Here is a 27,179-nt window from a genome sequence, read left to right on the forward strand (position 1 = left end):
AAGATGGTTCTAATCATGTTATGGGAAGGAAGATTCAAACCTGGTGATTAGTTTGGCTCTAAAATGTGCAGGGTCGAAGATGCAAGTAACAGCCTTGGAAGATTGTTCTAATCATGTTACGGGAAGGAAGATTCAAACCTGGTGATTAGTTTGGCTAAATGTGCAGGGTCGAAGATGCAAGTAACAGCCTTGGAAATATGGTTCTAATCATGTTATGGGAAGGAAGATTCAAACCTGGTGATTAGTTTGGCTCTAAAATGTGCAGGGTCTAAGAAGTAACAGCCTTGGAAAGATGGTTCTAATCATGTTATGGGAAGGAAGATTCAAACCTGGTGATTAGTTTGGCTCTAAAATGTGCAGGGTCGAAGAGGCAAGTAACAGCCTTGGAAAGATGGTTCTAATCATGTTATGGGAAGGAAGATTCAAACCTGGTGATTAGTTTGGCTAAATGTGCAGGGTCGAAGATGCAAGTAACAGCCTTGGAAATATGGTTCTAATCATGTTATGGGAAGGAAGATTCAAACCTGGTGATTAGTTTGGCTCTAAAATGTGCAGGGTCTAAGAAGTAACAGCCTTGGAAAGATGGTTCTAATCATGTTATGGGAAGGAAGATTCAAACCTGGTGATTAGTTTGGCTCTAAAATGTGCAGGGTCGAAGAGACAAGTAACAGCCTTGGAAAGATGGTTCTAATCATGTTATGGGAAGGAAGATTCAAACCTGGTGATTAGTTTGGCTCTAAAATGTGCAGGGTCGAAGAGGCAAGTAACAGCCTTGGAAAGATGGTTCTAATCATGTTATGGGAAGGAAGATTCAAACCTGGTGATTAGTTTGGCTCTAAAATGTGCAGGGTCGAAGAGGCAAGTAACAGCCTTGGAAAGATGGTTCTAATCATGTTTTGGGAAGGAAGATTCAAACCTGGTGATTAGTTTGGCTCTAAAATGTGCAGGGTCGAAGAGGCAAGTAACAGCCTTGGAAAGATGGTTCTAATCATGTTATTGGAAGGAAGATTCAAACCTGGTGATTAGTTTGGCTCTAAAATGTGCAGGGTCGAAGAGGCAAGTAACAGCCTTGGAAAGATGGTTCCAATCATGTTTTGGGAAGGAAGGCATTAAAGCAGGTCAGAGTCCTAGGTTGGGGATTAGTGACTTTTTGAATGTGGTCAACGCAAGGTGAGATGAAAAATTGTTATTTTAGGCAAGTAGCCTTCATGTGCGTGTTATTGTAGTATATTTTGTGGAAAGGACAAAAGCGTGAAATTTTACGACTAGTATAGATAGTGGTTGAAGCTTGAGGTTAGCTTTCGTAAGCGTAACACTTGCTGTACGATAATAATTTCCTACAATAAAACTGACACATCGATTCTGCACAGCTTCTAGTTCATTTATTAATTTGATATTACCGGGGTTCCAACTGGAGGATGCATACGCAAGTTGTATAGTGTACGAAAGCATTTTCAATCAATGGACCGATAGAGAGAAATTTCTACGAACTTCAAAGTGACGGACTTAATGTGAAAATTCCAAGAAAGATTATAAGATATGTTAACGCCAAGGTATTGTTACGAGGTTACTGATTCGATAGAAATACTAATAAACTAGTCTGGACCTGTCTGTAGGTTACGAGTGACACGCATGCATTTGCATTTAGATATGTTTAATTCCATCTTCCAAGATAGCCAGCAGTCCAATATTTTGCTTACATCGGTTTGTAGACAAGCAATTTCACCCGCATTATTAATTACTTTGTAAATGGCGCAGTCGTCGGCAAACAAGCACATATTAGATGAGATGTTAAGATGCATTTGTATAGATCAAGAATAATAATGGCCCAAGAACTGGTACGCTTGAATGTACAGGAGTGCTGATGGTGAGTCGTGATCGTCTACAAAATCGAACTGAGTGCGGATACTAAGAAAGGCACGAATCCAGTTGAGTAGGTTAGGATCAAGGTTAAGTTGGCTCAGTTTCAAAAGTAAGATAAAAAGACTGAGTTTACAAAACTTTTGAGAATTATTTAAACTTAAGCAATATGTTATGAAGCCAGAGTTTAGAGAAACATGAAGGTCAATAACCGTTCTTAACGCGAAAATAATTTGCGAAAACCATGCTGTTTTGGTGCAAAGAACTTGTTGGATTCTAAGAAGTTAACCATGTGACAAAATATAATGTGCTCAAGAACTTTACTTGGGACGGAAGTAATTGAAATGGGACGGTAATTAAGTGGGTCCTGAATATTTCCAGATTTGTGCACTGGAATTACTTTGCCGGCAAGCCAGTCATTGTGAAGGATGTGATGTAAGGATTGTGAGAGGCGGAGGAAAAACTTTTATTGTGTTTGTCTTCCTGAGTGGAGCTATATTCTAAGCACTGTAATGCAGTCCAGGGCTCCATGTGCCACCTCTATCCTGTAGGCCCGCTCGAGCAGCTGGTGCGTGTCTTGCGGATTGATGCTGTGGGGAGCGGTCTCTGGAAAAATAGTTTTCTCAATACAAAGTCTCATTCGCCACCGCTATTTGCTCGGCCCGTTTGACCAGTAGGCGCTGATTGGTTGGCTCGGTGCTGGTTCCCAGGAGGACAGAGTGGGGAGATTTATAGGTGGAACATTGTCGGGTGGCGTTGTACAGCTTTGCATTGTGGGGAGCTGGGACATTTCTCCGGGTAGCGGGTGGGGAAGAACAAGTGTTCGTGGTATAAGTTAGGATACGTGTGAGTTTGTAGCTGACGCCATGCCACAGCTTCGGCCTTGGTAAATATTGGGTGTGGTGGTGGCAATATTGGTATTTGTGTACTGTAATATTGCGTGATGTGGGTGTAGGAATACGGAGACGCGTAGGAACTCTCTGTTTCTACTTCGTCCTCCGTTTCCTTCGACAGCGCCCGGAAAGTTGCTGCTCGGGCGAGCGTATTCTCCTTGCCAGAAGGGGACTCGGGGTCCATACATGCGGACGTTGGGGAATGTATCAGGGCATATTGGTTACAGTATGCGCGCAGCTTGATTGCGTTCTTCGCGAAGGCGCGGCACGCAGCTTGGGAATATGTAATTATTGTGTCAGCTAGTGTGGCTTTCGTCATGCGTGTCCATATGGTGTTTAAAAGCGAGTGGTCTCTTCAGCCGTCGTACTTGAGCTTATTCTCCGAACGGAGGTCGCAATTCTAACTGAGCCGTTGGTATCTGTGACCGCTAGGCCCATAGCGTATCTGCCAGATGGATATTTTGCAGCTTTGGCATATAATATATTTCTGCCACGGATGTATTGGAGTAGGAGTTTCTTGATTTTTGCTGTCCTACGGCCAGTACTGATGCCATCAATGCCTCACGAGGAAGACGTTTTAAGTTTGTTAATGACGCTCCGAATTCCTTCTGACGAGGTGACAATGGCATCTATCGGTAAGAAGCGCTATGATTGCTATGAAGCTATAGCGCTGAGGGATTGGTTTAGATGGAGAACACTTTAATGCAAGTTTCATTGAAAAGCGTTGCGCACAGTGGGTCAGGAACTGGATCATCTCGTTCAGTAACTAGTGCTATGGTACTAATTCTGTTGCCTTTCACTGTGTTCCAAAACTGTTTTAGATTATTTTTAAGCATACTAGAGTCTGATTAAAGATGGTAAACCTGGTAGACATTAATGCGTTTGAATTAGCTGTTGAAGCAACTTTATACGCAGACCACCGGATAGCAGACTGCGATATGCTAGCTGCGCGGAATAGTTTTTTTTTTCTTATTGGAAAGACGATTAAGATACCGGTTGTACCATGGAGCAGCACAGTTAGGAACCTAGGATACACTTTTCATAGGTGTACGCTTCTTCATCAGGTCAGAACTTCTGCTTTTGAATATTCTTTCAGTTGTAAGTTACAATTTTCAAACTTCTTGTTGTTCTGCTTCATCCTAATAAAAATATGCTTTCTTTGTCAATTTTAGATGGGGAATGTGGAAATCGTTTATTGTTTATCGGGTGCCTGCATCGCCCCGTAGTGCATAGCAGGGGGCTTCATACGCTAAGTATGACGTGACATAATTCAACGCATGGCAAAGACCTTCAATCTAAGGAAACCTAGTGCTAGATCGCCGACTGTTCCAATCTCGGACAGTTGTAACAAGCAAAAAATAACGAAAGACTTCGCTCCTACAAGAAAATATTCCGTTTTTTACGTTCATTTGAAGAATAGCGGCACTCACAAGTTCATATCTATATGAAGTACAGAATCTCTTGCATATTTGATTATCTATAAGCAGATAACTTGACTTCGACAATAATAACACGCGCAATGACGCCATTTTTAAATGTGAAACATGAGAAGGCCAATTCAACAACCCTTAAAACTCATATTTGACTTTAGATATTTCGAACCACAGTGTTAATGAAGAACATTTAAGAACTTTACACCCTTCTTTTGCAGTGGTTGGTTTTCCGATAGGAGGGGGACATCGGAGAAGCGGCGAGGTTGAGCGGCGAGAAGGCCAACGGGAACGTCGTCAGGAAGGCCGGTAACCAAGAGGCGCTGCGGAACTTTCTGGAGGGGTGAGGAACGTCGGTGATAATCATAGAATGAATGGTGGTTATAGCTGGATAAGCGGGTAGAATGGTCTGTTTCATATGAGGCGTATCCGCAACGCTCATTTTGGAGTCGGCGATGACAGAAAGGGAATAATGGCCCCGATAGCCGCAGTAATAACAAACAGGGCGGGCTGGGTGCCAGGTGGAGTAGTATGACGGCGCCGGGACAGATGTAGCCTATGCGGCTACATGGGCACTAGGAGGAACCGGTGGTGCAGGCGCTCCAAATACAGGCGGCAAGGATGCGACCTGGGCGTACGTTGGCCAGGGCAGGGGCGGCCGACGGTAGGGGGGAAGAAGTGAAGGAGGCCAACTCTTTTTTGATAATGCTGCGCAGGCCGGCACTTGAAGGATGTGGCTCAGGTGCGGAGCGGCACGAATCATTTTGAGTTAGAAGCTCTTCATGAATTAGTCCGCGGATAAGCACAAGAAAGTCGAAGTCTGCAGTAGAACTGAAGGATCAGGCTGAAGGCGGATGGACTGAAGTTCATCCAGTCGTTGACAGGTGGAGATGATGGCGTCGAGGTTTCTGCACGGCCAGGTAATTAAAGGCGAGTGATCCAATGCCCTTAAGGACGTGCCGGACCCGCGCTCGGCCTCTGTCATGGTGTCAGTGAAGCGCCGAAAAAGTTCGAGGACGTCTTCAATATAAGATGTGTAAGTCTCACTGGATCGCTGAACTCGAGCATCCAGCTTCTTGGCGGTTTTCGTTCGAACAGCAGGAGCGCCGAATATCTGGTGTAACTTTTCCTTAATGTGGCCCAGTCCGGAATTGCCGATTCGTGGTTCAAAAACCAAGTTTTGGCCGCATCAGTTAAGTAAAACGAGACGTTTATAAGTTTAAGGGAGGCATCCCACCGGTTGAAGGCACTGACGCGGTCGTAGTTGTTCGACAATTCGACAGTATGTCCGCGAAGAGCTTCGGAGGCATCACGATATTGGGGGTCATGGCAGACCCGTCTACAGTAGAATCTCTTCGGCAGACGATCGTCCACCTTCTGTCTGTTTTGCTCCCTCTGATACATCTCCTTGGGATATCCGATGCTCTGCTGCTCATGGCCCGAAAATCCAACCATCTGCCACCATCAACGCCTGCAACAGCCAGCACGCTCGTCCTCCTCGTCCATGAAACGTTCAACCCAAGCCACGATGAGCCTTACTCATCGCGTGAATGTGAGCCGCCGGTGTGCTATACTTGTGGAATGATGGGCCACATTTCGCGTTTTTGCCGCAATCGTCGTCCATACCGGCAGTATCGCCGACTGTGGGTGAACTCCCGTACAAGGTTTCCCGCCGAAAATGCTGATCCATATAAAGGAACACCTGGTTGTAATGTGCACCGAGCAACACCTAGCCGACAAGAGAACAGAACGGCGCTGAAACGAAATGTATCACCGGCCTCTGACCGCAGCCTGACACCACCATCTCGGCGCTTACGACGCTCACCTTCTCCCCGACGATGGTCGCCACCTCCGGGAAACTAATTAGTGCGACCGATGGAGGTGAGGTCACAAATTATTCTAGCTTACCTATGCCTCTACCCGTTTCAATGTTAAAGAACAGAATTGAAGTTTTTGTGGACGATGTACGTGCTATGGCGTTGGGGGACACAGGTGCAACCATTTCTATTATAAGCCTCGCTTTTAAAAACTGCCTTGGTCGTAAAGTTATGTTTGGTTGGGATAGAGCGACGACACTGTGTGGTGTTGGTGGCGAACCACTTAACCCACTTGGAGTCTGTTCCGTGAACCTCGTAATCGCCGGTCGCACATTCCGAACCGCATTTGCAGTACTTGATCGATCAACACATAATGTCATTCTTGGTCTCAATTTTCTGGAACAATGTGGGGCCACCCTCGACTTTCGCTATGGGGACATTTCTGTGAATACTCGCTTTGAATATGCTTTGTGTGAAAATTCGCCGACCAATCCTAGCACGCTTTCGGTTTCGGACGACATAGTCATTCCTGCAATGTCAGCAGAGTTTATACAAGTTGTTTGTTCAAGCTGTACCAGTGATGCCTTCGACGCTGTAGTTGAACCACTCACTCTAAACGGCGCGAAGAAAAATGTTCTGATTCCCCGTTGCATCATTTCAGTCAGAAATTGCCATTCTTCTTTGTGGACGACTAACTGCTCTAATGAACCTATTGTATTACTACGTGGCCTAAAGCTTGCCAACTTTGACGAAGACGCTGTTGAATCAGTGGCAGTGCTCAGCACAGACAATCCCCAGCCTACCGCATGCTCAGAAGTAGATGAAACAGAATTTCTTGACATGTTGGAGTTGGAGTTAAAGTTTATTTCTTTCTTTTACAAGAAATGGGAAGCCAAGGCAAAAGGTGACAAGCCTGACTGGGCCTCGGCTCCCAAAACAGACAACAGCACACACCTCTAGTGTATATAAAATATAAAAATAAAACATTATGCAACACTTACATACGATATGTAAAAGATATCAATACATGCAGTATTCATTGGGTATACAAATCAACAGACCACGCTGTTAATAACAAATTTCATAGCAAAAAATATTTACGCAAAAAAGATTGCATATGAGAAAAATACAGTTACTACCACCATTGAAATTATAAGAGATATTCATTTAAATATTGTTTTGCGTTCTTTTTAAATACCCTAGGTGCCAATGAAAATTACACATTTGGTGTGTTGTTGATTAGGGATGGCACCTGAAAAGTGAACAAATCCCTGCCAACAAGTAACCGTTACAGTTTAGTGGAAGTTCTGTCGAAACATGCTTTGGTTTTCGATTTCTCTCGAGACTCGCCACCACATATTCCCATTTCCCGTACTCAGCACAGAATAAGTACTGGGACTGCTGATCCAATCCGTCAGAAGCCCTATCGTGTATCCCCATCAGAGCGTCAGACGATCGAAAAACAAGTTCGTGATATGCTGCATAAGGGCACCATTCAAGAATCATCTAGTTCGTGGGCTGCCCCTGTGATTTTAGTCAAAAAGAAAGATGGAACATGGCGAGTTTGTGTCGATTATCGAAGGCTGAATGCTGTTACTAAGAAGGACGTGTATCCTCTGCCACGCATTGATGACGCCATTGATTGTTTGTATTCTGCCTCCTATTTTTCCTCAGTTGATTTGCGATCAGGCTATTGGCAGATTCCCATGCACCCGGAAGACAAAGAAAAGATGGCATTCATTACCCCAGACGGACTATATGAATTTAATGTGATGCCGTTTGGATTATGCAACGCTCCAGCCACCTTCGAAAGATTCATGGATACAGTTTTGCTTGGACTGAAGTGGAACATTCGTATGTGCTATTTGGATGATGTAGTAATATTCGGAACTACCTTTCGTGAACACAACAGTCGATTAGATGTTGTCTTGGAGTCTATTGAGAAAGCTGGTCTGGTACTCAATTCCAAGAAATGTCGTTTTGGAGAGCGCCAGACAGTGGTACTTGGACATCTTGTAGACAAGGATGGGGTCAGGCCTGATCCGAAAAAAAAAATTGAAGCTGTCACTTGTTTTAAACCACCGAAATCGTTAAAACAGCTCAGGAGTTTTTTTGGGGATTTGCTCCTACTTCCGGCGTTTTGTTCCGAAGTTTGCTGATTTAGCACATCCACTTACTTGTCTTCTACAAAAAGATGTGCCTTTCAAGTGGACTACTGATTGTGACTCCGCCTTTCGTCAGTTAAAATTTATTTTGACATCAGGACCTGTACTACGCCACTTCTGCCCATCAGCTCCAACAGAACTTCACACTGACACCAGCTCAGTCGGAGTTGGTGCAGAGCTCATACAGCGCCACAATGGCAATGAACATGTCGTTGCATATGCAAGCCATTATTTGAGCAAGGCTGAGCGCAATTACACAGTCACTGAACAGGAATGCTTAGCTGTTGTTTTCGGTGTGCAACGGTATCGGTCATATCTTTATGGACGTGCATTTAAAATTGTGACGGACCATCATTCCTTATATTGGCTTGTAAACCTCCGTGACCCCGGTGGAAGCCTTACGCGGTGGGCTTTGCGCCTCCAAGAATTCAATTTTACTGTGTCTTTTTAGAGTGGTCGTAAGCACGGTGACGCTGACTGCCTGTCACGGTTGCCTCTTGAAAGTATTGATTGCGACAATGAGGTCTTGGATGAATATATAGCTGCTATCTCTACAAGTTTCCCTGATGTTGGTGAATTCAAGATTGCGCAGCGGCACGACAGCGAGTTGGCACCGCTTTTTGGTTCGGCAAGTTCCCCGAACCCTGCGACCTCATTTTGCATTCGTGATGGTCTACTATACAAGAACTACTACTTGTCAGTAGGTGCACGGTTTCTTCTGGTAGTTCCTACAAATCTTCGATGTCGGGTTCTTCGTGTAATGCACGACGAACCCACGGCTGGACACTTGGGTTTTGCCAGGACATTGCACGGGACTAAGGAACGTTTTTATTGGCCGAAGATGCGTCAAACTACTCAACGTTATGTGGCCAGCTGCCTCCAGTGCCAGCGTTTCAAGCACCCAACCTCCTCACCGCCGGGTCATCTTCAGCCTATAAGGCCACCACGAACCCCATTCGAACAGGCGGGAATTGACCTCCTAAGAACCGTTTCCCCGTTCCTCTAACGGAAACCGCTGGGTCATAGTGTGCGTAGACTACCTTATGCGGTACTGTGAAACTGCTGCTATACCGTCAGCCACTGCTTCTGATGTCTCGGCGTTCCTCCTACGGTCCATCATTCTTTGACATGGGCCTCCTCGTGTGTTAATAAGCGATCGTGGCCGACAGTTTACGGAAGTTGTAGAAGAACTTCTTCGCCTCTGCTCATCCCATTTTCGCCATTCAACTCCTTACCACCCACAAACAAACGGTCTTACCGAACGCACCAATCGGACGATTAGCAATATGCTCGCAATGTATGTCGACTCCCGCCACAAAAACTGGGATGAAGTCCTTCCGTTTATAACATACGCATTTAACACTGCTAAGCACGAAACGACAGACTACAGTCCGTTTTTTCTTCTTTATGCATGACCTCCACGAAGCACTTTGGACACGTTTCTGCCTTTCTCATTCCCTGCTGAAACTTCACTTGGCTGAAGAAGCTCGTCGACTCGCTAGACTTCGCACTCTAGCCTCCCAGGAACGCTACAAGCAACGCTACGACAAGTGTCATCAAGAAAAAACAAAAACAACTTGGTGTGGCTTTGGACGCCGTTGCGTAAGCGCGGCTTATCCCAGAAACTGTTGCACCACTATACTGGCCCTTTCGTTGTAATGGAACGCCTCAGCGCAGTCAACTTTGTAGTCTCTCGCCTGACCACCCAAGGGCGTCGTTCTCGGAAGACTCAAGTAGTCCACGTGGCCCGCATGAAGCCCTTCTATCAACGTGACGAACCTTGACTCGCCCGGCGGGCTTCGTCTGCGAAGGGTTCAGTGTCACGCATGTCCTGCGGTGGTCCTGTATTGGAGGAAGATATATATATATATATATATATATATATATATATATATATATATATATATATATATATATATATAAATATGTCACGGACAAGAGGGCTAGATGTGACTAAGAAGACGGGACGAAGCTCAACCAGCAGGCAAAGTTCCGCGCACAGCACGCGAGACCACTTCGGCGTCCTTTTCTTCCAGGTGTCACCTAAAAACATCTGGGAAACCAGGTGGCATTACTCCCCCTCCTAAAAAAAGCGAAAGCACAGACTGGGCGCGAGCGATGGGCGATGCAAGTCAGTACAGAAAACGAATATAAAACAGAGGCGGTGCCCTACACAACTAAACGAGCGCATAGTACACCGCACATTACTGCGTGAAATACGGTTTCATGCGGACAACGTGCACCACCTCGGAGCGTGGTTGTCGACGCGAGGTCTGCACAGTACCCGCTGGAAGGACTTCGTATGTCACTTCTGTGACACGGCGCAGAACCTTGTAAGGTCCAAAGTATCGCGACATCAGTTTTTCAGACAAGCCGGGCCGGCGCACCGGTGTCCACACCCAAACTTGCTCTCCTGGTTGGTATGTGACGTGTCGATGACGGAGGTTGTAGCGACGCGTATCCTTTCCCTGCTGTTGCTGAATGTGGATGCGGGCAAGTTGACGTGCTTCCTCGGCGCGCTGAGCAAACTGCTCAGCGTCTGGGATGAGAGGATTATCCGTGCAGCACGGAAGCATGGCATCTAACATCGTCTGAACGTCGCGTCCATAGAGCAGGCGAAATGGCGTAAAACGCGTAGTCTCTTGGATGGCAGTGTTGTAGGCATACGTGACGTACGGGAGAATCTCGTCCCAGGTCTTGTGCTGGGAGTCTATGTACATTGCAATCATGTCGGCGATCGTTTTATTGAGTCTCTCCGTGAGGCCATTCGTCTGTGGGTGATAAGCAGTGGTTTTGCGATGGCTCGTGTGACTCAGCTCAAATACGTCGTGCATAAGTTGTGCCGTAAACGCCGTGCCTCGATCGGTGATTACTTGGGACGGTGCGCCATGGCGCAACACGATCTGCTGCATAAAAAACTGGGCGATCTCAGATGACGTGCCACGCTTCACCGCCTTGGTTTCCGCATACCGTGTGAGATAGTCGGTCGCAACTATAATCCATTTGTTACCGACCGATGTCAGCGGAAATGGGCCCAGAAGGTCGATGCCGATTTGGTCAAACGGTGTTCGGGGAGGCGCAATAGGTTGGAGCAAACCCGCTGGCTTGAGAGGTGGCACCTTTCGACGTTGGCACTCACGACAGCCTCTGACGTAGCGATGAACGGCGTCAGCGAGTTTAGGCCAATAATAGGCTTGACGAACTCGGGCGAGTGTGCGTGTAAAGCCCAAGTGGCCGGAGGTGGGCTCATCATGGCAGGCAAAAAGGATATCGGCACGGAGGTCGGCTGGCACTACGAGGAGGAACGCTCGGTCAACAGTGCTGGAGTTCTGTTTGTATAGAACGCCATTCCGGACACAGAAAGCAGACAGGTTTCGAGCAAATTGCCGAGGGATATCAGCAGCGCGACCCTGCAGGTGGTCAATGACAGGTCGAAGGTCCGGGTCAGCTCGCTGTCGGGTCATTATGTCTGAAGCGCTCACCAGTCCAAGAAAACCGCTCTCATCGTCCGTGCTCTCATCGACTAAACCGACGGGTGCGCGCGACAGCGCGTCAGCATCTTCGTGCTTCTGGCCAGATTTATACACAATGGTGTACTCAAATTCTTGGAGGCGAAGACTCCATCGTGCTAGGCGCCCCGATGGGTCGCGGAGGTTAGCCAGCCAGCACAAGGAATGATGATCGGTGACAACTTTAAACTGGCGGCCGTAGAGGTAAGGCCTAAATTTCATGGTTGCCCACACAACCGCAAGGCATTCCTTTTCTGTAGTGAAGTAGTTTGTCTCGGCGCGGGAGAGCGTGCGGCTGGCATACGCTATTACCTTTTCGACGCCAGCTTGGTGTTGAACGAGTACAGCGCCAAGGCCGATATTGCTGGCGTCTGTGTGGACTTCGGTGTCAGCGTCTTCATGAAAGTGCGCAAGAACAGGGCTTGTTTGCAGTCGGCTGCGCAGCTCCGCAAAAGCCTCTTGTTGCTCGGCGCCCCACACGAACTGTGTATCATCGCGCGTGAGGCGAGTCAGGGGGGCGGCAACTTTGGAAAAATCGGCGATGAAGCGGCGGTAGTACGTGCAGAGACCCAGGAAGCGTTTCAAACTTCTCTTGTTTGCAGGAACGGGAAATTTGGCGACAGCAGCAGTCTTGTCGGGGTCTGGCCTAACGCCTGCGGCACTCACAAGGTGACCAAGAAACTTCAACTCTTTGTAGCCAAAGTGGCACTTCTCGGGCTTGAGCGTCAAGTCAGCTGACCGGAGGGCATCTAATACTGCACGCAGGCGTTCGAGGTGTTCTTCAAAGGTTTCAGAGAATACGACAACGTCATCGAGATAGACTAAGCAGATTTGCCATTTGAGGCCAGCGAGGACGGTGTCCATCATGCGCTGAAAAGTTGCCGGCGCTGAACATAGGCCAAAAGGCAGCACTTTGAACTCGTACAGTCCATCTGGGGTGACAAAAGCTGTTTTTTCGCGGTCCCGCTCATCAACCTCAATCTGCCAGTACCCACTCTTCAAGTCAATGGAGGAGAAGTACTGGGCGCGACGAAGCTTGTCGAGCGAATCGTCGATACGGGGCAGCGGGTAGACGTCTTTTTTAGTGATGGCATTCAGCTTTCGATAATCGACACAGAAGCGAAGGGTCCCACCCTTACAAAAATGCATGTAGGGTTTCTATAGAAATTCGAAAGCGTTGTGTCAATACACGCTGTTGAAAGTCTGTCGATAATCGGCAACATCTTGGATGATGCAGTGTTGACCTCTTGTTGAGCGCTTATGAAATAGTGGCCCATGTGTTTCTTAAGAGCGCTTTTGGAATTCGCGCAACTGAAATTTTGTTGATTTCAGGCTCAAATGCTTCAGAAACTCTGCAAGTGACGCTTTTTGATTTTCTGCTACCTTTCCACTCCTGAACAACAGAAAATAGTACACGACCATCGGTTTGCCAGCAGCAGACACGAGGTGATTTTCATTAATGCAAAAGTAGTACAGTACATCTCCTAGCTGCGATAAGTCACCACATTCTATGTTCTGCCCGACCAATCAACAATCCTGTCTGATCAGTGCTGGTTAATGATAAGCATAGTGAGGCATAAAAGAACAAAACAGATCTTGATCTTTTAAGCCCCATTATACTTACTCACTCATTAACCTACACTAAACTGACTAAATTGTTGATTGGTCGAGCAGAACATAGAATGTGTTGACTGACCGCAGCAAGGATATGTGCTGTGCTACTGAACATAGAATGTGTTGACTGACCGCAGCAAGGATATGTGCTGTGCTACTTTTGCATTAATGTAAACCACCTCGTGCCTGCTCCTGGCTAACCGTTGATCACGCAGCATTCTCTGTTAATCCGCAGCGGAAAGGGAACACAAAAGAAAAAATGCGCGTTAATGAGAAAGAAAAAATATGCATCTTTGGTGAACCATAACATGAGCTGGGTTGTTTATTTGCTTTATTTCAATTTATGTGCAAGGTATGACGCCAGGCTGTTCTTTGCGTAAAACGCTGATACGTCCGGGAACTCCTCGCATGTGATGCTGAAATAAACAATATAAATCATAATTAAGCTGCGGTATATACTAACCTAAAAATAGAGCAAAGGCATTTGTGCGCTGCTCCACGTCATAGCTCAAGAAATTTCTTGTCTAAAATGAGTTGTCACTGTCTTTCACTGCTTAGACGGCATCGACCGCCGCCTCCACAGCTCGGCAGCACTACCACATCGTTGATTTCTCCCTGATAAACAATATATGCTGCCGTCAAAGATCCCATTGTGAATATAAATAGCAAAGCGCAGGTCACAAGCATTACTACCCAGAAAACTTGAAGCAAAATTACCAACTATAGGCACTAAAATGAGTGGAAACAAAAACAAACACTGCAAAAATGGCGGAGCTGCACAGATTCAATAATCCACAATGTGTGACAGAGGCATATTATGATCTCGATAATGTGTCCGTCTCAGCGCGAGTAGCGTATCGAAAGAGTACAGCACTGTGCCGAACAATCCGTCAGAAACGGTCACCGGTTAAAAAAAGAAAGAAAATGTCGCCATTCCAGCTGGCGTTCCATCGGCCCCAGCGTCCGCGTAGAGACAAGCCTCGTTCTCTCTCTCTCCCCCTCCTTTTTTTTCCGACGAGGCTGGTTTGTCTGCTAGAAATATTTACATGCGGGCTTCACCTTGTAACACACACTGTACAAGACTGGCACAAACACGAACAGGAAAAAGTAAAACACTCACCAAAGTGCAGACGCTCCCTCCGCCCGCGCCGGCTTTTCGCTTAGAATCCAAAACGCCTGCGACTGTTGAACTTCTTAAACACGTCCTCCTTGCGCAGAAGCTGCCGCCCAAGAGCGGAGTCCTCCGAAGACTTAAATTCGTACGTTCGCGCTCCAATTTGAACAAAACGATCTTCGTGATAATCAGCAGCGAAGAACCTACATACGGTGCTTCGTTCACAGTGCAAGATGCGACCACGGTGGCGGGAAAACGCCAACTGAACTGGCACATCGCCGCACTCAGCGTACCCGCGTCTGCGTGCAAAGAAAACGGGGCGCAGAAGAACAGCTTCGGTGAAAAGCCGCCACCCCCGCCGCGCGACTGCTGAAGCCAAGGTCATCTCCGTGAAAACAAACCACGGAGAAGGCAGAGAGCGGAGACCAAGCGGGAGCAACCCCTCCTCCCTCCCCCCTTTTTCCCCCCCAGCCGACAGGAAGCGACCCTCGACCTCTCCGGACATGCTGGCGCCGTTCGCGGGGCACGGGGGAAGTGGGATGCGGACAGAAGCAAGGCGGCGGCCGAATGCTTCCTTGAAAAGAAGAGTCGCCGTTAGAAGACGCATGCAATCTTGTTTTTTTCTTCTTTTTTTTTTTCATACGCGAATGTTTTTGATGTTTTTGCTATGCGTGTTAACTCTATAGTATCCGTGGGATCAATCGGTGATTATTAGAACCCCTCAATGTTTAAAGTGACTTCATTTTAGCATGGTGTCCACTTTAAGAAAGGAAAGAAAAAAAAAATTACAGTAAAACTCTCCAAAGACATAGAGCGGTGGAGGATTCCAATACAGACTGCACCTCATTTTGCGGCAATAAGCTACGGGCAAAAATACCTATGCTTGGGCAGAATGTCAGACCCTGAAGCATATATATAGTGAACTTTGGAACTGGTTTAAAAAAGCTCTGTCCTGCCTTACATGGTAGGTTCAATCTAGGATCCTGTTTGTTAGTATGATGACTCACTGAACTTGTTTTATGATAAATATAAAATATGTCCTACCACTAAAGTTACCTTCTGCGACATACAGAAGCTGATCCATTACGGATTCTGATTGACATTCAACGATGTATTTGCATTATTAGTGGAGGCTTTGCCATCATGAAGTTTTTAGGGCATATTTTCACTGTGTTGCGAAGCTTGAGCTAAGTGTGCACCGTTAATATGTACTCTTATATAACATGAACGAGCACGCAACTGCATGCTGCTCTTATATTTCCCTTTGCAGAATGTGGCCAATAGTTGATTACAAGTGAGACTAAAAATTCATAACGAAATTGTCACATCATGCTCTTATCATTTGTGCCTAAAACTACTTAAAAACATGGGTCAGCATGAACAGTGCACGCTAATTGTTCGTGAACGTTGAAAACTGACAACAAAAAGCACATAGAAAAAATTGCACAAAAAGTCTATTGGGTAGAACACAATGAAAATTCTGTTGGCCCTGTAAAGATTGCATTCAGCTGGGGTTGAATGTCTATCGAAATTCAATAAATTCAAAAGGCGGTCAATAGTCCAACAATAGAGTTTCAAAACTCATTTTTGTAAGGGCATCTTTTTTCTTTACCAGCACGACAGGGGATGACCACGGGCTGTTGGATGGTTGTATGACACCATCACAAAGCATCTCCTGAACTTGTGTCTGAATCGCTTCACGTTCCGTCGTTGAGATACGGTACGGCTGCTGGCGGATAGGGCGGGCGTCGTCAGGAGTAATGATGCGGTGCTTCACGAGAGGCGTTTGCCGTACTTTCGATGAGGACGCAAAGCAAGAGCTGAACTCTAGTAGGAGGGCACGTAGCTCACGATTCTGTGTGTCCGAGAGATCCGGGCTAATATTAAAACGGTCAAGTGGGGGCTGCACAGTGCTAACAGCCCCAAACGTAAAACATTCAGAAACATCCGCTAAGGAGTCAGCAAACGCGATGGCAGTAGCACGAAAAAGATTCCGGGGTTCGTTGGTGAAGTTAGTCACCAGGAGATCAGACCGGCCGTCGCGGAGATGGATGAGGCTGCGCGCTATACAGATGCCGTGGGTGAGCAAAAGTGACTGGTTGCCTTCCGCGACCGCATGCCCGTCACGCAGTTCGTCGCAAGTAACAGTCACAAAAACACTGGCGCGTGGCGGAATCGAAACGCTCTCGGCGGAAATTCGAAGGGCGGCGCGGCGTTGGCGATTCTTGACGTCAGTATCAGCAGCTTTCTCGGTTGAAAATGTCACTGTGCGCTTTCGGAGATCGATAATAGCTCCATACTCCCGGAGAAAATCAACCCCAAGGATAACGTCACGGGAGCAGTCAGGTATAACGAGGCAGCTTACAATAAACGTGGAGCTGCGAATTTGAACTCGTGCCGTGCACAGGCCACTAGGAGTTACGACATGTCCGCCAGCGGTGCGAATCTGCGTGCCCGACCATGGTGTCATGACTTTTTTTAGAAGCGCTGCTAGCTTCCCGCTTATAATCGAAAAATCCGCGCCAGTGTCCACCAATGCGCTAACCTTATGGCCGTCGAGAAGCACGGGTATGTCCAGCGAGAGTCGATTTTCATGCGTAGGAACTGTCGTCGGTGCCATAAAATCCAGATCGCTCACAGGTCTCTTTGTCAGGGGGTCTTCGTCACGTCGATTGCAAGCGGCCTCGCCCCCGGAGGTCGCTGTCTTTAGTTTTCCCGGTGGGGACTTGGCGAGCGTCGCTGCGCCGTCCAGGATGGCCCGCGCTGCGGCGATGGTCGGCGTGGGGACGTGGATCGTGACTGCCGCTGAGAAGTTGGCGCCATGCGCTGCTGCTCTAAGTAGTCTTCAATCTCCCGGGGTCTTTGGCCTATTGGAGGGCGACGCATGTCGATGGGAAATCCGTGAAGTCCAAGGTGTCGATAGGGGCACTGGCGATAGAGATGACCTGGCTCCCCACAATGGAAGCACAGGCGCTGGCGATTTGGGGCGCGCCACAGGTCCGCCTTCCGCTGGGGTGGTCGTCGGTTGTCGACGAACGGCTCAGTGTGTGCAGAATACAGTGAGCCTTGATCGGGTGGCGGTAATGGCGCCGAAGCAGTGGCAGGGCGTCGCGCCATATCTGCATAAGTTGGACGCAGGTACTCCGTGGGGAAAGGTTGTGGATCAGCGGACGCTATCGAGGGCTTCAACGCTTGAAGCTCTTCGCGGACAATGCTAGCTACAGAGCCGACCATCGGCTGTGGAGCACCGAAGAGCTTCTGGATCTCTTCGCGTACAACTGAACGGATGATGTCGCGTAGGTTCGGGGTAGCCCCGAAGGCCGAAAACGGCTCCACAACCGAAGCGGCGACCACCGGCCTGTCGTAAGTGGTAGACCGCTGCTGGAGCATCCTCTCTATTGTGACAGCTTCCGAAAGAAACTCGGCAACCGTCCTTGGTGGATTACGCACGAGGCCAGCGAACAGTTGCTCTTTAATACCGTGCATAAGGTGGCGCACCTTTTTGTCTTCGGTCATGGCCGGGTCAGAACGTCGGAAGAGCCGGGTCATGTCCTCCACATACATGGTCACAGTCTCATTTGGCATCTGTATACGAGACTGTAGAGCCCTTTCTGCGCGTTCTCGCCGATCCGCGCTGGTATAGGTCTCACGAATTCGTCGGCAGAACTCACGCCATGATGTTAGGGCGTCTTCTCGGTTCTCGTACCAAGTACGAGCGCCATCTTCCAGGCTGAAGAAGACATTTCGAAGCTTGGCGGCGTCGTCCCACTGATTAAACGAGGCGACCCGTTCAAATTGGATAAGCCAGTCTTCAATATATATATATATATATATATATATATATATATATATATATATATATATATATATATATATATATATATATATATATTGTTACGTGGTTTATTTACAGGGCGGGTGTTAGGGTGTTAGATGCGCTGGTCGTTAGCACACCCAGATCGAGCCAAACCAGCTTTTATATATATAATAACGAGCACCCTCGTTTCCCCTTGATTGATCTGCTTGTAGCTTACGGGGGTCTCGGTTCTGGCAGTCTTGAAGCCATAGGTAGCGTAAGAGGGTTCTAGCACAGCTTTCGCCCTCGCTCTTGATCACGTCCTACGTGACGCTGGCGGTAACAAAGGACGTCCCACGTCCGCCGCTATGGCTGAGGGTGGCGCTGGTGAACACTCTCAAGGTTCGTATACAGACAACATAAATACCCAAGAAAGTAGCAGGGGGGACAGCGGCCGATGTAGCTCAGTTGGTAGAGCACCGGACGCGTTATTCGGAGGTCGTGGGTTCGGATCCCACCATCGGCACGTTGTTTTTTCTTCTACTTTGTGTCTAATTATCTTTCCCCTAAACAGATTACATTACTAATTTCTGTGCTTATCCAAGTAAACATTAAAAAAAAAGACATAAAAGTACCATCCCCAACGCTTTCCTTGGCCTCGCTGACTGTTGGCTTCTTTCCTTCATGTATTATAACGAGCACCCTCATTTCCCCTTGATTGATCTGTATATTATATATATATATATATATATATATATATATATATATATATATATATATATATATATATATATATATGAAGGAAAGAAGCCAACAGTCGGCGAGGCCAAGGAAAGCGTTGGGGATGGTACTTTGTCTTTTTTTTAATGTTTACTTGGATAATCACAGAAATTAGTAATGTAATCTGTTAGAGGAAAGATAATTAAACACAAAATAGAAGAAATATATATATATATACACACACACACATATATATATATATATATATATATATATATATATATATATATATATATATATATATATATGTGTGTGTGTGTGTGTGTGTGTGTGTGTGTGTGTGTGTGTGTGTGTGTGTGTGTGTGTGTGTGTGTGTGTGTGTGTGTGTGTGTGTGTGTGTGTGTGTGTGTGTGTGTGTGTGTGTGTGTGTGTGTGTGTGTGTGTGTGTGTGTGTTGTTGCAATCCTGAGGAAGAGGAAAACACATAGAAGAAGAAAGGGAAAAGGACGTTGAGAAAGACGAGGAGACTCTCGTGCCCGTGCCGGACTCGCAGCCGTTTGCCCCCTCGACCTGTGCAGCGCTCCGACGTCAAACCCCCGTCGTAACAACTTGGTGGCAGGCGCTGGGTACGAATACCCTCACGACGCATCCTCAACCGCTGGAGCCTCGCCGCAGCCGTCGCCTCGCTGCTCTTCCTCCTATTCCTCCGAGAATGCAGCAGACAACTGAGCAGTCTCGAACATCAACGCGAAGCATTCTGTCCCCGTCTGGTGATGTACCACCAACTGCCTCAAACGCGATGCTACCGCTTCGAGAGCCTCGTTTTTTTGCCGGTCAAGCAGGGGAAGATGTTGATGAGTGGCTCACTCATTTTGAACGTGTGAGCCGCTTCAACCGCTGGGATTCGGTGGCGAAACTAGCAAACGTGGTATTCTTCTTCACACAGACCACCTTGATGTAGTACGAGAACCACGAAGACTCTCCGACCACTTGGGAGGGCTTTGTGGAAGCTATCAAAGAATGTTTTGGTGGTCTAACTGCAAAGAGGAGGCAGGCTGAGCAGACACTTGCTCAGAGAGCTCAGACAGCAAGTGAGACATGCACCACATATATTGAGGCAGTATTGAAATTATGCACGACCGTCGACAGTCGGATGAACGAAGAAGATAAGGTAGGCCATCTGCTCAAGAGCATTGCAGAAGACGTCTACCACTTCCTCATTGCCAAAACAAACTTGAATTCAGTCACCGACCTTATTCGACACTGCCGGACATTCGAAGCCGTCAAGACCCGCCGGATTACACCGAAGTTTGGGCGACTGGCAAACGTCACTACCGTGGCCAGCGTCGAAGAATCTCCATCCCCAAGTCTCCTGTGCGTCATTCGTGAAATCGTTAGAGATGAAATTTCACGACGTGAGCTGCTTGCCCGGCAGCCCTCTGGCTTCGCGGCTGAAGCATACGCTTTTCCAGCCCACGCACGTACGTGCCCACCAACGTCCAGCTACACACCAGCCAATGACACCGACTTCACCTTCCGGGAAGACCTGGACACCCCGCGACCAAGGCCCAACCAGATTTACCGGCAATTCTCTTATCAGCGCAGAGACCCTCGGTCCTACTCAAACCGTACACCGCGCCTACCGCGGGAAAGCTACGTCGACCTGGAACCTACATTTCAATATTCGTCGCGTCCTACCTCACAAGAGTCCACCGAAGCGCAGCTGTTTGATCGGCCTATTCCCGTGTGCTACCGGTGTGGTGTCGCGGGTCATATTTCCCGCTACTGCAATCGGCGCGCACAGTTCAGGAATCCTCCGTGGCATCGAACCGAAGAACCGTTCAGCCCTACATCGACAGCTATCGGCCAGAACATCCATCCCGGAGGAGCCGTTTTCAAAACGAAGGGCTCCGCAGCCATTCTCCAGCAGCGTCTGACCGTAGTGTGACACCTCCTCCGTCATTTCGTGTGCGCCATTCCCCGTCACCACGGCGCCGATCTCCACCACCAACGCAGGAAAACTAGCCAGCGCGACTAATGGAGGTGAGGTCGCTGGACAATGTGCGCTGCTACCTATTATTCCTCCATCTGTGTTCATGTTAAAGAACAAAGTTAATGTGCTCGCTTATAGTTTACCTACGATGGCGTTGGTAGACACTGGTGCCACTGTCTCAGTAATGAGTTTAGATTTTAAGAGCCTTTTGAAGAACAAAGTCATGTTTGTTTGGGACAAAACTGCTAATTTTTATGGAGTAAGTGGAGAGTTATTGTGTCCGGTTGGGGCGTTGCAGCGTTAAAGTTTCTTTGGGGGGCGCAGTATTTCCGGTGGAGTTTGCAGTACTGCCCCGATCAACACACGATGTAATCTTGGGAATTGACTTCCTGCATATGTGCGCCGCTACAGTTGATTGTCGAACGGGGAGCTAAGCGTTAGTGGTTCTCTTCCTCGTGAACTTTTGAAAGAGACGTCAAATTATGAAGACGTTTTGTGTGTGTGTGATGAAGTCGTCGTACCGCCACATTCTGCAGTGTGCGTTCAGGTGTCCTGCTCCCGTCCTATTGATGACTCTTTTGAGGTTGCGCCTTTTAATTTACAGTGCGCAAAGAAAAATGTATCAGTGCCGCATTGTTTGGTTTGCTTGAAAGAGGGCCGTACCGGACTGCGGACTATAAATTGCTCACCGGAACCGGTTGTTTTTCCAGTGGGCTCTAAACTAGCTTCATCTAGTGCAGCTATCCCGAATTATGTGACTCTCCTTACTTCTTCCCTTGATAACCCCGCTACTAACTCACCTGCTGACGAGAAGCTTCTCCCGATGATCAGCGCATCGTTGAACACCTCACAACGACAGATGTTGAAGAACCTCTTGTCCCAGCACATGTCCGTCTTTGATTTCGCGCAATCCGACGGCTCTCAACGTTTTTCGCTGTCGCGCGCACGCCACAGGATTAACACGGGATCTACCCAACCGATCCGCCAAAAGCCGTATCGTGTGTCGCCGTCAGAGCGCTAGGTGATCACCGAGCAAGTTAAAAACATGTTGAACAGGGGCGTAATTCAGGAGTCCTCCAGTCCTTGGGCTGCTCCCGTGATATTGGTAAAAAAGAAGGACAGAACATGGAGGTTCTGCATCGACTACCGTCGCCTCAACTCCATCACTAAAAAGGATGTGTATCCTCTCCGCAGCCGTTCACCAGCTGAGTTCTCTGCCCCCTCGACCTGTGCAGCGCACCGACGTCAAACCCCCGTCGTAACAATATATATATATATATATATATATATATATATATATATATATATATATATATATATAGACCAGCGCAATGAATTTTACATACAGCACCTTGATCACCACTGGTGCAGATTGCTTTGTTGATCTCTTTCTTTAAATGAACAATCACATATGGCGCCAGCGCGAGGCTGTGATCAACGGTGATCAATCGCTTGGCAAATGAGCGAACCAACCCATCTCGCCCGGCGGGAAGAGCTAGGTACGTAAGCGAAGTTATGCACTAGTCGGTCGGCTTTGAATGGTTCTCTATTTCAGCTAAGAATGAACCACTCCTGGTTCAGCTCGCATGCGGTGCTCTAAACCGAATGTGAACGTATAATGAAAGCCAAATTCCAAAAACTTAATGCGACTTCACTGTAACGTAAATTGGCTGTGCAGCATTAAGTTGGCTAATAAAAGCGGTAATCAATGACGACGACTAGGTTTTCTTATATAAACAATTTGGAAGTGGACTTAATAGATCAAGCTTCCACAAGTTACTCTTTTTGGACTTTTACGGAAGGTATAAAACACATTCAGCGCTGCGGACTTGAAATAATGGGAGCGAATTTTACAGCTCGTGCACTTCGAGAATTTTGCAATTATGACTTGGCTTTGCGTTATGAAGAGAAAATCATCTGCTATTTTTATACGCCCACTAAGCTCAGCTCCACAAGCACTATCATTAAGAAACCTCATCAATAAAGAACAGCGTCCAGAGGCAAGGAAGGTCGACTGCGCCTTTTGCGTCAGCCACTGACGTCGTGGACAAAAGCAACCTTACACAACAAGAAGCCGCGTTGCACCGGAGCACCTCTTTTGTGTGTAGGCCGGTTCACGCTTGATATTAGAGCATATCGGCACCTAGTAATACATCATTCACGTTGCCATTTCTGCAGTGAGAAACGTTGCTACATAATAAAAAGATTTCAAAACATTTATTTTACCACAAGAGAGAGAGAAACAGAAGACGGGAAAGCCAGGCTGGCCATACCCTGTACTTTACGGCAAACATTTGCCATTTCTTTCACGCTTACGCTAAAATCATTTTTACCCACAGACCCAGCACAAGAATTTCAACAATCAAGTGCATGACGTATTACTGCGAACTAACTCATACGCTCACCACCACCGACTTGTCCGGTCTTGTTTGTGCCGTCGCTTTGGTTGACTAAGCTAATTCATGAGGTCACAACCACGTGGCCACGCGCGGGTAATTCAAACTCAGTCCGGTATTGCGGCTCCAAGCGCGAGTCTCTCCTACGGATCTTCCATGTTCGCCAGCCAACAGACAGTGATGGAGCTTATGACTGACCAGTGATGGGCCATGGTCTCTTATAGTGCTTTCACACTAACAAAAATAAACACAGGACTGGTAGAGTTCTAACCCAAGCACTCGGCTTTAGTAGCCGATTGTCAACTATTGAGCCACCTTGGCGTTCAACACTATAGCCAAAACGGGCGAACACCACAGCAAAGGAACACAAGACAGCGCTCGTCTTGTGTCCCTTTGCTGTGGTGTTCGTCTGTCGCGCTGTTTTTCCATCCACCTTGGCGTGTTAAGTTTAAGTAAAGTTAAACATCCGCCATTTAACGCGGCAGCTCCTAGACGGCACCACATATACAGCTGAAAGTGCAGCGCACAAGGCCGATAGTAATAGCAAATTTTTTATCATGTAAATATTGTGTAAAAAAAGGCAGTTACACGGAGTTAAAAGAAGTAAGACAAAAACTTACGATTTTGCACTATAATCTCTTTAAGAGAGATTACGCCTACCATTTATTTAGTCGCCCAACATATCGTATTAAAGATATATGCACAAAGTACCCTGGTACATAATCAAAAACTTAACAAGGCTTTATTGACGTTTCCATTTACAAGTAGCTTGAGGTCTAAGAATCCAGGACTATACTCAGGTACTTGCTCTAAACTGTTCTCTATAGCTGTGCCTCATTCTTCATTTAGCCATGGTCGTGAAAGTGCGTAGGATGAGTGGCTTTTGAAAAGAAATGGTTTCTGATTTTATAACGATATCCAAGCTTCACTCCACCTCCAACCTCGCTTCAATAATTCATTTCAGCAAAGCCGAAGTCATCAAAGGTTAAGGTACGCATTTACAATGGCGGCCGGGGCACTGCAGAGCCACAGGAAACTACCGCACATACAAATCCATCCGATCTCCCTACAACAGTGATCATCATATGTACCTGTTCATTTGTATCAAGAGCTGACGCAGCCGTGCAGCTTTCGCCGGCTTGCGATCGAGCTCGTGATTTCCGCTTAGAACTCGGGTCAATTCTACAGCTAGAACCTAATTTCACTGGATCTATGGACTACCCTTCAACTTGCGTCTCTTCTACTGCAGCGTAAATCTTAGCAACTTTACTGTGTCCCCTAAGGCTCGGTGTTAATTTCACCGAGCGGTGTTTATTCCGCACTGGTTTGACCGTCAGCCCTGCTATAAAGAAGCAATAGAACATCTCCAGTTCAGATGTCCTGCGCTTAACACCGACATAAAGTATTGAGATCCTGTTCTCAGAGTAGATATATGAAGCTATTGCAAGAAGGCGTAATACATTCTATGGTTGTTTGGGGTCTCTCCACTGTTATGATCGGGCTGCCAGCCGCGGTTCCGACGGCTCCTGCAGCGGTCGACGGCTGGATCCGAGCGGGTGCCGGCGAGCGCCGGATGCCCCTTTACATGCCAAGGTGCTGAGCCGCATGACTTCAACGCACTGAGAAGAAGCCTCGCAGCGGGCATATGGTTCAACTTGTTTCAGAAAAACCGACGCCTGTGCCGGGCCGTCCTCTCCCCCATCGCTCCGCGGCGTGAGGTCAGGCTGCTGCCAACTCTAGTTTCCGGAGTGGACAATTCAAATGCCAAGAGTCTTCGGGGTCTATATAAGAAGGTGCGCACTGCCGCTCGTCGCCTGGAGCGGACATGGCGGAGTCTCCCTGGCCGTTGCTGTGCGAAGACAGCTGCGTGAAGCCAGTAGCTTTCGGCCCCCGAGCCAATAACGTTGTATCTTGTACCATGACTGTAAATAGTGCATAAATTCACCTTTCGTTCACCTCGTCTTGTGGACTTGGAGTTTTGATACCCGAACACGGACCAGAATCGTGACACCACTTTATCCTCATCAATTCTCATAGGTTTAAAGGACTCCTACGTAAGGGGTGCGATATAATGCGAAGGAAATAACACACAGATAAGAGAACTATTATGAGATAAATGTCAATCCTCGCAGATACTGCAAGCAGTGACAATAAACGAATGAATCACGAAAATGATAACTAAAAACAATGGTAAACGTCAGTAACTGCGATGCTAACTTTCTTTAGCGCTGTTCTATATGACCTAACAGTTAGAAGAATTAAAGAAGCCAACAGTCGGCGAGGCCAAGGAAAGCGTTGGGGATGGTACTTTATGTCTTTTTTTTTTTTTTAATGTTGGAAGAGCACCGGACGCGATATTCGGAGGTCGTGGGTTCGGTTTCCACCATCGGCACGTTGTTTTTTCTTCTACTTTGTGTTTGATTATCGTTCCCCTAAACAGATTACATTACTAATTTCCGTGATTATCCAAGTAAACATTTAAAAAAAAAAGACATAAAGTACCATCCCCAACGCTTTCCTTGGCCTCGCCGACTCTTGGCTTCTTTAATTCATGTATTATAACGAGCACCCTCATTTCCCCTTAATTGATCTGCTTCTAACAGTTAGAAGTAAGCTGTGACGTATTTAACGCAGGTGTGCGCATCAGCTGAGCGGTTGCATTATTATTCGCCTCGCACGGTTTTTGTGCTCTGAAAACAATGAAAACAAATTACTTGCTATATTGACTTTTTTTCATAGGCCGGTCTTGCTTTGAATATCGGAATTTCGGATATTTTATATATTATCTCATTCGTTTTAGCTTCCAACGCGACAGTATCGATTCGCCCATACTGCATTTAGGAATAAGCGAGTATACTTAACCAACATACTATTATGAGGTCTGCGAAGATCACTTCTGGCGGGAAAATTGCAGCATCCTATAACAAAATATGCCTTAACCAGGGTAATGGAATGCTTACCTTGTATTCTCTGTGGCTCAAGCTAACTTTTTTAGTTGTTTTACGGTGGAGTGTTTTTTCTACCTTGCCAATCTGGCAGCGTTGAACCACTTAATACATGCACATGAGCTGCGTCACAGTTTACGTACCCCACCAGCGTTGCGTCAACGTGTGACGCTATACCGCTTGTTCATAAACAGCGCTGCCTTTCATCCCCAATAGCCGGTGCTAAAGATCCAATTCTTCGCGAAGCTGAGTGAGTAATAAAAACCACGTTCCGTCGTCCGAGGCACGTCATCGCGGCGTTCATCAAAAGAGATAAACGTCAACTATATCCACTTCCAGCCTTTTCCGAAAGAGAGAGAGAAAAAAAAAAACGCTAACAAAGCAGAGCCTGCAGAGAACATGAGGAGCGTTCCGCGCCACGTTAGTCTTAACAAGAAGCAAAACGCCCGCATGCCGCGCTCGATAGCATATTGTTCCGGTGAGGCAGCTGCGGGAGGCGAGCGACGGGGCACTAAAAAGCAATGAGGGCGACAAGCGCGACAGAACGTGTCCCGCGCAAAGAGCGCGCGGATTGGGGCCCGAAAAAGCGGGAGCATATTGAGCCGCGGCGGATACACGGTCGCTAAACCCAATAATAAAGTAATAACAGCGTCACAAATAGGCGCGATTACGAGCCCAACGCCGGGAACTCAATTTCCGACCCTATTAAGAGGTGGGGGGGGGGGGGGGGGGGCGCCCGCGGGGACTCTCGCCTGGTGCGTCTATCGCGGGCGGCTTGTGAGGTCTCGCTGGGACGTCGAGATCTCGCGAGACCGTACGCGGTGGACACGAATGAAGAGGAGCAGGTGATTGGTTGTACCAGTGTCCTGGTAGAGCAACATCGAATAAAGAGGTGCTTACTCGCCGGGCTCGGCTCGATTTGGCTAGC

General features: G+C 47.4%; 1 protein-coding gene across 1 annotated transcript; it reads left to right on the top strand.

Moving 5' to 3' along the window:
• The first annotated feature begins 2,389 nt into the window (after positions 1–2,389).
• LOC146185012 (uncharacterized) lies at positions 2,390–25,177 on the top strand. The gene is made up of 4 exons (XM_084605862.1): positions 2,390–2,428; positions 4,423–4,526; positions 12,277–12,343; positions 24,971–25,177. The coding sequence occupies exons 1-4, from the start codon at positions 2,390–2,392 to the stop codon at positions 25,175–25,177; spliced, it is 417 nt and encodes a 138-aa protein (XP_084461988.1).
• Positions 25,178–27,179: the final 2,002 nt, after the last annotated feature.

Source organism: Amblyomma maculatum, chromosome 6 (assembly GCF_055883805.1).
Source record: "Amblyomma maculatum isolate TAMU_Amacu chromosome 6, ASM5588380v1, whole genome shotgun sequence".
In the NCBI taxonomy this organism is placed as follows: domain Eukaryota; kingdom Metazoa; phylum Arthropoda; class Arachnida; order Ixodida; family Ixodidae; genus Amblyomma; species Amblyomma maculatum.

Bases quoted from the DNA above. Each gene is read 5' to 3' on its own strand.
- LOC146185012 (XM_084605862.1), top strand. From the start codon at position 2,390: ATGTGCCACCTCTATCCTGTAGGCCCGCTCGAGCAGCTG. The intron at 4,527-12,276 runs GTGAGGAACGTC...TCTTGTTTGCAG, and splicing joins CTGCGGAACTTTCTGGAGGG to GAACGGGAAATTTGGCGACA. The intron at 12,344-24,970 runs GTGACCAAGAAA...AACTTGTTTCAG, and splicing joins ACGCCTGCGGCACTCACAAG to AAAAACCGACGCCTGTGCCG.